We start from the raw sequence: 13,143 nt of genomic DNA on the forward strand, positions 1-13,143 counted from the left end.
AACTCCATCTGCCATTTCTCTGCCCAACTCTCCAATCTATTTATATTCTGCTGTATTCTCTGACAGTCCCCTTCACTGTCTGCTACTCCACCAATCTTAGTGTCGTCTGCAAACTTGCTAATCAGACCAGCTATACGTTCCTCAAAATCATTTATGTATATCACAAACAACAGTGGTCCCAGCACGGATCCCTGTGGAACACCACTGGTCACACGTCTCCATTTTGAGAAACTCCCTTCCACTGCTACTCTCTGTCTCCTGTTGCCCAGCCAGTTCTTTATCCATCTAGCTAGTACACCCTGGATCCCATGCGCCTTCACTTTCTCCATTAGCCTACCATGGGGAACCTTATCAAACGCCTTACTGAAGTCCATGTATATGACATCTACAGCCCTTCCCTCATCAATCAACTTTGTCACTTCCTCAAAGAATTCTATTAAGTTGGTAAGACATGACCTTCCCTGCACAAAACCATGTTGCCTATCACTGATAAGCCCATTTTCTTCCAAATGGGAATAGATCCTATCCCTCAGTATCTTCTCCAGCAGCTTCCCTACCACTGACGTCAGGCTCACCGGTCTATAATTACCTGGATTATCCCTGCTACCCTTCTTAAACAAGGGGACAACATTAGCAATTCTCCAGTCCTCCGGGACCTCACCCGTGTTTAAGGATGCTGCAAAGATATCTGTTAAGGCCCAGCTATTTCCTCTCTCGCTTCCCTCAGTAATCTGGGATAGATCCCATCCGGACCTGGGGACTTGTCCACCTTAATGCCTTTTAGAATACCCAACACTTCCTCCCTCCTTATGCCGACTTGACCTAGAGTAATCAAACATCTGTCCTAACCTCAACATCCGTCATGTCCCTCTCCTCGGTGAATACCGATTTGATTCACTTGTGTCAAATTCCTCCTTCCATTAAATCAATAAATCAAATACTACAGATGCCGGAAACACTCAGCAGGTCAGACAGCATCAGTGGAGAAAACGGAAACAAATAAAACTATCGGGAGTAGGCCATTCGGCCCTCAGAACCTGTTCGGCAATTAAATAAGATCATGGCTGATCTGCGACTTAACTCCATGTACCCTCCTTTGCTCCATATCTGCCCCACTGGCAGCCTGCTAATTGGTTGCCTCTGGTAAAATGCTACTCCAGGGTCCTGCTGCCCGTGAGAGTGGGTTTGACTCCCGCTTTTGGCCCTGGCGGTGGGACTTCAGCCTTTTCTAAAAATATTAGCCCTTGTCGTCAAATCCCTCAATGGCCTCGCACCTCCCTATTCCTGTAATCTCCTCCAACCTCACAAACCTCAGATATATCTGCACTCCTCCAGTTCTGACCCCTTGCACATCCCCGATTTTAATCTTTTTTTTATTTCCAAAATATACTTTATTCATAAAAATCTGTAAAAAATACATTACAAAACAGTTCCAAACAGCACCAAGTCAAACAATACAAACAGTGCAAAGGAGATCTGTTTCCTTCAATACAGGAGTGAGTTGCCTCACTACCCTTCCATTTCATTTTTCATGCCATATACATTTTACAGCAAACGAAAATTTTCCCGATACAGTTCGAGAGGTTTCCCATGGATCCAGCCCCTCAGTTCAGCTTGGTGGGGGGACCTTACACAGTGGTCTTTCCCCATTGAGCCTTTGCTGCGGATGCCCCAAGCTTTAGTGCGTCCCTCAGCACGTAGTCCTGGACCTTGGAATGTGCCAGACTGCAACATTCGGTTGTGGACAACTCTTTGCGCTGGAAGACCAGCAAGTTTCGGGCAGACCAAAGGGTGTCTTTCACCGAATTGATAGTCCTCCAGCAGCAGTTGATGTTTATCTCTGTGTGCGTCCCTGGGAACAGCCCGTAGAGCACAGACTCCTGTGTTACAGAGCTGCTTGGGATGAACCTCGACAAAAACCACTGCATCTCTTTCCACACCTGCTTTGCAAAGACACATTCCAGAAGGAGGTGGGCAAGTGTCTCTTCCCCACCACAGCCACCGCGGGGGCATTGTGCGGAGGGGGTGAGACTCCGGGCTTGCAGGAAGGATCTGACAGGGAGGGCTCTTCTCCCCACCAGCCAAGCTACATCTTGGTCCTTATTTGAAAGTTCTGGTGATGAGGCATTCTGCCAAGTGACTTGGGCGGTCTGCTCGGGGAACCATCCGACAGGATCCACCATCTCCATTTCCTGTCGGGCCTTGAGGACATTCCGTGCAGACCACTGCCTAATGGATTGTTGGTCAAAGGTGTTTTTCCGCAGAAACTGTTCCACGAAGGATAGGTGGTACAGCAACTGGATGGAGCATTCAGCGGCAATGTGACCAGGCCCATCCTTCGCAACACCGGGGACAGAGAGAACCTCAGCACGTAGTGACACTTGGAGTTTGCGTACTGGAGGTCTGCACACAGCTTGATGCAGCCATATACGAAAGTAGTCATCAGGATGAGGGCAATGTTGGGTACATTTTTCCCGCCCTTATCCAGAGGTTTGAACATTGTGTCCCTCCCGACCCAGTCCACTTTGGATCCCCAGATGAAGCGGAAAATGGCTCGGGTGACCGCCACAGCGCAGGAGTTGGGTATGGGCCAGACCTGCGCCACGTACAGTAACAACATGAGCACCTCGCAGCTGATGACCAGGTTCTTACCCACAATGGAGAGAGATTGCTGCTCCCACATGCTCAGCTTGTGTTGTACCCTGGCTACTCGCTCCTCCCAGGTTTTGGTGCACGCCCCGGCCCTTCCGAACCATATCCCCAGCACCTTCAGGTAGTCTGACCTGACGGTGAAGGGGACAAAGGATCGGTCAGCCCAGTTCCCAAAGAACATGGCCTCGCTCTTGCCGTGGTTAACTTTGGCTCCCAAGGCCAGTTTGAACTGGTCACAGATGCTCATCAGTCTGCGCACAGACAGCGGATCCGAGCAGAAGACGGCGACGTCATCCATGTACACATCCCCGATTTTAGTCGCTCCACCATTGGCAGCTGAGCCTTCAGTTCCAAGGCCCTGAGCTCTGGAGTTCCCTCCCTAAACCTCTCTTCCCGGTCTCCTCCTTTAAGTCACTCCTTAAAACCTACCTCTTCGGCCAAGCTGTCCTAATGCCTGCTTATCTAGCTCAGTGTCAAATTTTGTTTGTTAATCACTCCTGGAGGGTATTTTACCATGGTAAAGGCAAGTACAAGTTGTTGTTGTTGTTGAAGCATGACCACTTGGCAAAGAAGGTGCCCTAACCTAATCCCGACTGCAACCCCCCCCCTCCACCCCCACAATTCACTACCCATTCCCCACCCCCACATGCCATCAAGTGTCTCTGCCTTCCAGATAGGAGTGCAAATAATTGGAGTGAACAAGAACAGAAAATGCCTCAAGCTATAGATTTTAAACTGAAACTCAACACTTTACCTTATCTAGGTTCTCCAGAGCTTCCTTCTCCATCTTGTTGTAATAAAACCATACTCCCCAAAGCACGTAAAGTCGTAGGAACAGTACCCTGTGTCTCCCACTATTGTCCTGTAGAAAGAAAGGAGAGTATTCCTGAGAAGGTGTTGTTGAATCCATTTCATTAGAAGCTACTTCAGAGATGCATTGTTAGCAGAGGTTTTGTCAGGAAGATGGAAATATATTCCATTGGTTTAGGACTTCCTCATATTGAGAAGAGTAGTTCTAAGATTCCACACATTATTTGAACATCCACCAGTTCTGTGCAGATCTCTCCCCTCTTGTGTTTTTGTAATTAGAAGGATAGAAATTACGCTCAGTGATGTTATTATAGGAGACATTTGATTCACTTGTGTCAAATTAAAACAAAAGTCAAATACTGCAGATGCTGGAAATACTCAGCAGGTCAGGCAGCGTCTGTGGAGAAAGGGGAAACAAATAAAACTATTGGGGTGTAACACTTCATCATATATGGAAGATGTTACAGTTAATGTGACAGAGGATTATGCCTGAAGCATTAACTTATATTTCCCTTTCTCCACAGATGCTGCTGGACCTGTTCAGTATAGGAACATAAGAACATGAGGAGGCCATTCAGCCACTCAAGGCTGTTTCACAGCTATTCAATGAGATCATGGCTGATCTGCGACTTAACTCCTTCGCTCCACATCGCTTAATACCTCTGGTTAACAGAAATCTATCCAGCTCAGTTTTAAAATTAACAATTGATCAGGCATCAATTGCCAATTGCAGAAGAGTGTTCCAAACTTCCACCACCCTTCCTAATTTCACTCCTGAAAGGTCTGGCTTTAATTTATAGACTGTGCCCCCCCCCCCACCCAATCCTGGAATCCCCAACTAGCGGAAATCGTTTCTCCCAATGTACCCTATCTATTCCCACCTGTTTCCAGTATTTTCTGATTTTGCTCCTCTCTATCCTACATTGGTCAAGATGCTACCATGACAATAGCAGAGAAGGACGTTTAACACCAGATTATCAAGATCACCCAATCCAACAATGGAGAGGTGCCAAGCAAAGATGGAGTCAGAGGCGCCATCTTTCAGGTGGGATGTTGGGCCAAGGCCTTGTCTTGCTGGTCAACATTAAAGATTCCTCGACATTATCTCAAAGAAAAACTGGAGTTCTCCCAATGTCCTTGTCTACATTTCTCCCTCAACGCTAACTTGTATTCATACAGCAATATTAAAATAATAACACATCCCAAGGTGCTGCACAGGAGTGATTTAATGCAAAATTTGACACCAAGTCAGATAAAGAGATATTAGGGAGGATGAAAGAGGTAGGTTTTAAGGAACGTCTTAAAGGAGGAGAGAAAGTTAGAGAGGTGGAGAGGTTCAGGGAGGGAATTCCAGAGGTTAGGGTTTTGGCAGCTGAGAGCACGGCCACCCAATGGTGGAGCAATTAAAATCGGGGATGCTCAAGAGGCTGGAATTAGAGGAGAGCAGATATCTTGGAAGGTTGTGGGGCTGGAGGAGATTTGATAGGGAGGGGAGCTGACAACACTCACCTCACCACCACCTGTCTCGATCACTGCACTGTCTCTAAATTGTCAGACTGCTTATCAGACATCTAGTACCCGATGTGCAGAAACATCCTTCAATTTAATATTGGGAAGACAGGGTCACCTGACATAATGTGCAATAAGAGGTTCTAATTCAAGGCCAAATGACAAAGATGTGAGAGAGGATACTCCAGCTGAGGGCTTTGATGCAAGATGAAAGGATTTTGCTGAGGAGAAATAGAGAAGTCAAAATTCATCCCAGGCAAGAGCATAAACAGGGCAGTATTGTATTGGATGCCTGTCATTAAGTTCCAATGAGACACCGCCTGCTCTGCGCTACTGCACAAGGTGAATCTCTACCCAAGTAAGTCATTTTACAAGGTATAACATTTACGGAAGTATCATTATCAGGGATTTTCTGACAGGTGCTGTTTCTGTACAAACAAGTAATGAGCTTGGACCTAATTCTTCTCTGTGGGAAGTAACTTGTTTACCTTAAACAGGCTGCATTTTAAGAAACAGCCCACACAACAATTTGGCACGAGCATATTCATTATTTGGAAATAACAGTCAGAAAATACACATCTTGATTCTTTATAAATACAACTCTGAACCAATTGCATCAGAAGGAATGTCAGAAAAGAGGTGATTAAAAAAAAATCTCTAAAGCCATTAGCCGAAGAAACAGAACAGCCACCATGATCAGGCCTCCTTCGTCAGTGCCTCTCAAACCCGCCTAGAAAGACAAGGGCAGAAGATGCATGGGAACACCCCTATCTGCAAGTTCTCCTCCAAGCCACACACTGTCCTGGCTTGGAACAATATCACCGTTCCTTCACTGTCGCTGGGTCAAAATCCTGGAACTCCCTTCCTAATAGCTCTGTGGGTGGACCTACACCACATGGACTGCAGCGGTTCCAGAAGGCAGCTCACCACCACCTTTTCAAGGGCAATTAGGGATGGGCAACAAATACTGGCCCTGCCAATGACGCCTACATCCCATGATTGAAAAAATTAAAGAAATAACAAGCACATTGAAGGGTGGTACTGTCACAGTGGCACACCCAGGTAAATGGGCAACTCTTGCACACAAAAAAAATCAACCAACCTCAAGCTCCTGAAGCCGTTCCTGATTTTTTCCAAAGCAGTTGTTGAAGTATTCCTCAGCTTTTTCTAACCTTTCTCTCGCCTTTTCAAAGCACTGAATTTTCTGTAGCTGAAGATTACACCAGATCACATCCAGATTCAGCACTCCACAGTTGTCAATGCTGTTGAGATGCGCGTCATCACATTTGCTGTAAAATAGACCAGTACATCAAACCAATGCAATGGGAATGTTCTGAACGTTCATTCACCTTTGGACTAATTTAACTTCCCTACTACACAGGGCAAGTTGCTTTAGACTGAATTTGATTATACTTTTCACTTAAAGGAGAGACCGATCTTCCTGTTTAATTCTGGCTTCTTGCGCATCCCCAATTTGTTTTGCTCCACTATTTGTGGCCATGCCTTCCGCTGGCTCAGCTCAGAGGTCTTGAATTCCACCCCCCAACACAAAAACCTTCCCATCTCATCAACTCTCTCTCTCTTCCTTTATAATCTACCGCCTTAACCAAGCTTTTGGTCACCTGTCCTAATATCTCCTTATGTCAAATCTCGGTGTCAAATTTCATTTGATAATACTCTTGTGAAACACCTTGGGATGTTTTACTATGTTAATGGTGCTATATAAATACAAGTTGTTGCTGTTGTATATGTCATCACTATTTACTGATTTTGTGCCCATGGTTTCTTATATGTATTCTCAGCAGTTAATCTCCTGTGGTATTGTTCATGAGGACTGAAATCAAGTGTAGCCTTCAGGTGATGCAGTTCCTTCTGTGGCTGTACAATTCTATACTTTCAGAGAGCGTGGGTACTTGGAATATACAGATGTAATTCAGTGTCCAATTTGAAGTCATGCAGTCTGTCTGTATACTTACATAATACATTGATTTCATATTATTTACAGTTAAAAACCAAAATCCATAGCAATTTGCAAAGCAGGAGATAAGAACAGAGTTGGTTAAAACTGTTGCTCTGCACTATAGACTGATGGTATGGAAAAGTCAAAAGTGAGGTATTATAGCAGTGCCACTGGAGGGAAGATGTAACTACAATGTGACATGTTTACATAGGCAGCTTCCATTGTAAATGTGGATATAAGGATTTGTAATAGAGAAAGTTGATGAGAAATGTGTTCTGCGGTAAGAATATTATGGTTTGATTAATATTTGCTGTTAGCGCAACACAGGTATCTGTTGAATTGAAGCATTTCTTCTGAGTTATACCTGCCTCACATTTTACAAAAAATGTTTGTTAATGTGTTCGGTCGAATTGTTTTTAAAAAAAATTTATCTTCTCATGATACGGGCAACACGAGCAAGGTCAGCATTTATTGCTTACCCCTAATTTCCCTCAAGAACATGATGGTGTGCATTGAGAGAAAATTCATCTTAATCTTCAAACTGTTAGTCACGGGATTGCAAGCGTGGCATTCAAGTAGGCAACTTATAGCTTTGTTTACAATAAAATCAAAAGAAAGTTTTGGGATACGAAATAAGTCAATGGCTCAGATTTTGCTTTGGTAATGACAGCGAAACTGTCAGCAGTCATCGTCATTACTCCACTGAAACTGACAGATACCTCTGGAGTTTGCACATGTGCAAAATAATGCAGAAATCCAGAAGTTGCTGTCAGTGGTTCTATGCTTCTCCAGAGGGGTGGCACCCCCCCCCCCCCACACCCCCAGACTGCAATCAATCGAATTCAGGGGAATTGACAACGATTTCCACTCTTACACTGTTAGTCTCACTGTAGAAACCCTTGAAAAAGCTACACCTTGTTGAATGAGGTGTAACTATGCCCATTTTTATGAATGTGATTTGGTAGCATTCAAGATTAAGAAGATAATTGATCCAGGCAAGTTGTTTAATAGCGGGGAGGATTCAAATACCAGGGGCAAAAGTCTAAAAATAAGGAAATTAGGAGTAAGGAACTCACACAGTGTAATAAAGTTGTGCAATATTACCAGGAAGGACCATTAAAGCAGATAATGTAATTGGGTTCATGACAATTAGATGTGTTTATGAAGAGAAGAGATTGAGGGATTTGGCGAGAAAACAGGTAGGTGGGAGTGATTTATTGAAAATAGGGTGGTTATTGGACCTACTGGCCCAGATTTTGCAATAATGACGAAGCAAGGGCTCTTGCCACTGATCTTGAAGAAAGCTTCCGTATGAAGACCAGATTTTTGAAACTTCAGAAGTTTTATTACTGTGAAGTACACGAGTATCTTGAAGCAGGACACCATTCATTGTTATGATCTTACAACCTTATCTCTACGTGCTAGTGTAACTGTGGTGAAGAAATATTAATAATTTTAAATGTTGCTCAAATTTAAAAAAAACTTTTTTCATATATGAAAGGAATTAAAATGAGAAAATCCATCACCTGAATTCATGTTCTGCCATGTGTAAAAATGTGAGTGCTTGTTCATAGTTTCCTTTCTTCATATCAGATCTGCCAACTTCATGCAGGATCAAGGCTGTTAGAATAACCTGTCACCAAACAAATGCAAATGGCAAATTAACAAAAAAAAGGGGCTATTAGGAAACCTCTTGAAAGTATTGTCTATCTGTGAAAGCATCAGGGTTCAGCGGGTTGCATTCTCAGTTCTAAGCCAGAAGATTGTGGGTTTCAAAATCCCAATCCAGAGACTTATGTGCAAAATCTAAGCTGACATTTTGGTACAATAATGAGAGAGTATTTCACTGTCTGAGTTGTTACCTTTAGTTTTGGCTTTAAACCGAGACCCTGTCTGCCCGCTCAGGTGGATGTAAAAGATCCCATGGCATTATTGTGAAGAACAGTTGGGTTGATCTCCCCAGTATCCTGGCCAATATTTATCCCTCAACCAATTATCTGGTCATTATTGTTGTTTGCAGGTTGTTTGTGGGAGCTTGCTGTGTGCAGATTGTCTGCTGCATTTACCACTATTCCTACCATTCTGTACAGTTCAAAGGGGCAGCTGAGTAATAACCAAATGGTCTGACAAGTATGGGAGATCATTACTCTGGCCATTAATACATCGTAGCATACCTGCAGAAACTGGAAGGTTATCTGGAAGATGATGTCTGAACTGTGTAGCTCAACTCCGCTTACCTGCCTTTACTCCATGTCCATAGGTACTCTTATCTAACAAAAGTTTATCGATCAGAGTCTTGAATTTTTTACTTGACCCAGTATCCACTGTGTTTCTGAGAGAAAGTTCCAGATTTCTGCCTCCCTTTGTGTGAAAAAGGACTTCTTGATTTCACTCTTCATTTTCTTATTAACTATCTTAAGTCACATTATTTTCTTCATTACCAGTTTTTAAACTTATATTAAATCCAATAGGTTCCTCCTTGACTTATTTTTAGGTCCCCTTGTACCATTGGTATTTTGCTCTTCTCATTCTTTACTGAGAAATGGATACAAAATAATTATTTAATGAGTCTGCTATTTTCTTATTATCCATTATAGTCTCGCATGCTTTAATGGGTCCTTATTCCCCATACCACTCCCTTTTTCTTAATCTACTCCGAAAAACATTTGTGCTAGTTTTGGTATTCCTTGCAAACTTTTATCCACCTTCCTTTTTCTTATCACTTGCTTTGCATCCCTTTCTTGGTTCTGATAGCTCTCTCATCTGCTGGTTTTCCAATTTTTGTGCTTGTGTAAGTCTTTTCATTTAGCAGATACTGCCTCTTACCTTATTTTTTGACCATGGTGGAAGGCAGAAGCGAGAGAACCATGACTGAAGGATACTGATGCCCTTGTGGCAGTGCAATGTCCTGTGCTCAAAAGGAGCACTGACCTACATTAGAAATCGACCTCCAATAGAGGCTTGTAGCCAGCAGCACTGGAACAGGTGAATGGCTCGCCAATCTGTACCAGTCCCTTGCCTGCAGCTAGGATGGGAGAGGCTATTCCTGGCTCACAGGCAAAGCACATCTGGGTCTGCTGCACATCGAGGTATGCAGACAATGAATCATTAACAGAGGCACAGGTTTCTCAGAAGCCTCCGCACCTAATCCTTGCAGTAGTGCATTATCTAGGAGTTGTTGAGTAGAAACATATTCAGAGTGCATGAGTCCAGAGGTAAGCACAACAACATATGTGAACGCTTCAAAAAGAAACTCATTGGCTGTGAAGTGCTGACAACTTCATGGTGTTCTACGTAAGAGCAAGTTACTTATTTCCTGTAATATTCCACAGATTTGGAGTTCTGAGAAGGTTTAATATGTGTTCACATAAACACTCACCACTCTTTTCTCTTTAGGAACTTCAATAATTTCCCCTTTGTGATTTATTACGTTTAAGTAGGGCTTTTCAAAATCTTCATCTGAAAACAAAACAACAAATAACTACATATAATTGCACCGCTTCAATCAAGACCAAAACTTGCCCGAACAAAGTATCTTGCACACGCCCTCTGCATCTAGGATACCAGCCTTGGCCTCACTCCCAGCTCCCATTATTCTAACATTGGTGTCCATTCCTATGGGCATTCAACCCTGGCCTCTGTGAATTCCTCCCAAAAACCTTCCACCTCCACCTCCCACCTCCCTTCCAGTTTTAAGAATCCTTCCCTTTGACCACATTCTCTTTTTCCTGCTCCTGGTTTTCTGTTTCCTGTTCCTCTTCTTCCCAGCATTCACCTTTTCTGTAAAGTATCTTTGGATGTTATTTTCTATGTGAAGAACACTTATACAAGTGTAAGTTGGCTTTAAGGGAGTATTCTTAAAACTTAAAAACCTGTTTGTCTCAGGGAGTGGCAGTGTCAGCAGCCTAAGAGTTGCTGTCTATGTTTCCAGAGATTTGAGAACAAAATCTAGGCGGATGCTTCAGTGCAGTACTGAGGGAGTGCTGCACTGTCGGATGTCGTCTTTCAGATGATACATTAAACTGAGGCTATGTGTGCCCTCTCAATGGACATAGAAAATCCTATGGCACTCTTTAGAAGAAAAGTCGGGGAGCTCTCCCTGGAGTCCTGACCAACATTTATCCCTCAACGCACATCAATAAAAAAACAGAATATCTGGTCATTATCTCATTGCCATTTGTGGGACCTTGGTGTGCCTTAATGTTTCCCACATTCCAACACATCATTGGCTGTGAAGCATTTTGCATGCATGAAAGGCACTATATAAATGCAAATTATTTCTTCCTTTATAAACCTTTCAGAGAGAAGCTTCCCACCTTTAACTTTTATCTAGCAAATAGTCAAAGTTTACTAATAAGTTTCATTAGACATGCACTGAGATGGATTGGTGAATCAGTAATACTGACCTTGTTTTGCCAATGATTCTGCTGTTTTTCTAATGCTGGACTCACTGAATGTCTGCTCTCTCTTGTCCTCATTTATCAGTGTGAGCATAACTTTTCCTTTATTCTTCACATTTTGCTCAGCCAGAGTCATGTCTAGAGATAGCAATTTGAAATACTGTTCAAAAGGATAAAGAGCTTAAAAAGAGAATGTTCCCTTTTCTACCTGCATTACCCAATATCGGTTACAAAATAATTCATCACAACATAGATACAAGTTGGCCTAGTTTGTAAAGTGTTCCTGTCTTTATGCATTATAACTAGAGTTACCTCACTCTCTATAAAATATTTCCATGCAGTAACTTTGTGATATTGTCTTCTGCTAGAACCATCCAACCTATCACATTTAGATAGAACAAAGAAAATTACAGCACAGGAACAGGCCCTTTGGCCCTCCAAGCCTGCGCCGATCCAGATCCTCTATCTAAACATGTCGCCTATTTTCTAAGGGTCTGTATCTCTTTGCTTCCTGCCCATTCATGTATCTGTCTAGATACATCTTAAAAGACGCTATCGTGCCCACGTCTACCACCTCCGCTGGCAACGCGTTCCAGGCACCCACCACCCTCTGCGTAAAGAACTTTCCACGCATATCCCCCCTAAACTTTTCCCCTCTCACTTTGAACTCGTGACCCCTAGTAATTGTAGACGTGGTCTCTTCAGACTACTCGAAAAGATTGGATGCCCACCAAAGCTACTAAGTATCATCACCTCATTCCATGACAATATGAAAGGCACAATTCAACATGGTGGCTCCTCATCAGAGCCCTTTCCTATCCTGAGTGGTGTGAAACAGGGCTGTGTTCTCGCACCCACACTTTTTGGGATTTTCTTCTCCCTGCTGCTTTCACATGCTTTCAAGTCCTCTGAAGAAGGAATTTTCCTCCACACAAGATCAGGGGGCAGGTTGTTCAACCTTGCCCGTCTAAGAGCAAAATCCAAAGTACGGAAAGTCCTCATCAGGGTACTCCTCGTTGCTGACAATGCTGCTTTAACATCTCACACTGAAGAGTGCCTGCAGAGTCTCATCGACAGGTTTGCGGCTGCCTGCAATGAATTTGGCCTAACCATCAGCCTCAAGAAAATGAACATCATGGGGCAAGATGTCAGAAATGCTCCATCCATCAATATTGGCGACCACGCTCTGGAAGTGGTTCAAGAGTTCACCTACCTAGGCTCAACTATCACCAGTAACCTGTTTCTAGATGCAGAAATCAACAAGTGCATGGGAAAGGCTTCCACTGCTATGTCCAGACTGGCCAAGAGAGTGTGGGAAAATGGGGCACTGACACGGAACACAAATGTCCAAGTGTATCAAGCCTGTGTCCTCAGTACCTTGCTCTATGGCAGCGAGGCCTGGACAACGTATGTCAGCCAAGAGCGACGTCTCAATTCATTCCATCTTCGCTGCCTCCGGAGAATACTTGGCATCAGGTGGCAGGACTGTATCTCCAACACAGAAGTCCTCGAGGTGGCCAACATCCCCAGCTTATACACACTACTGAGCCAGCGGCGCTTGAGATGGCTTGGCCATGTGAGCTGCATGGAAGATGGCAGGATCCCCAAAGACACATTGTACAGCGAGCTCGCCATTGGTATCAGACCCACCGACCGCCCATGTCTCCGCTTTAAAGACGTCTGCAAACGCGACATGAAATCCTGTGACATTGATCACAAGTCGTGGGAGTCAGTTGCCAGCGTTCGCCAGAGCTGGCGGACAGCCATAAAGGCGGGGCTAAAGTGTGGCGAGTCGAAGAGACTTAGCAGTTG

The 13,143-nt window shown here is 43.8% G+C and overlaps 1 protein-coding gene across 3 annotated transcripts in view; it reads right to left on the bottom strand.

The window, feature by feature from the left end:
- Nucleotides 1-13,143, bottom strand: part of LOC137380211 (NEDD8 ultimate buster 1-like) — a 51,463-nt gene that overhangs the window by 20,688 nt on the left and 17,632 nt on the right. For all 3 annotated transcript variants that reach the window (XM_068052037.1, XM_068052028.1, XM_068052019.1), the window contains exons 5-9: nt 11,338-11,469; nt 10,311-10,390; nt 8,458-8,564; nt 6,074-6,260; nt 3,407-3,514 (exon numbers count right to left, since the gene is read on the bottom strand). In XM_068052037.1, the coding sequence (XP_067908138.1) occupies nt 3,407-3,514; nt 6,074-6,260; nt 8,458-8,564; nt 10,311-10,390; nt 11,338-11,469 (614 nt within the window). The remainder of the gene's footprint in view (nt 1-3,406; nt 3,515-6,073; nt 6,261-8,457; nt 8,565-10,310; nt 10,391-11,337; nt 11,470-13,143) is intronic.

This window comes from Heterodontus francisci, chromosome 2 (genome assembly GCF_036365525.1).
Source record: "Heterodontus francisci isolate sHetFra1 chromosome 2, sHetFra1.hap1, whole genome shotgun sequence".
NCBI classification, from domain to species: domain Eukaryota; kingdom Metazoa; phylum Chordata; class Chondrichthyes; order Heterodontiformes; family Heterodontidae; genus Heterodontus; species Heterodontus francisci.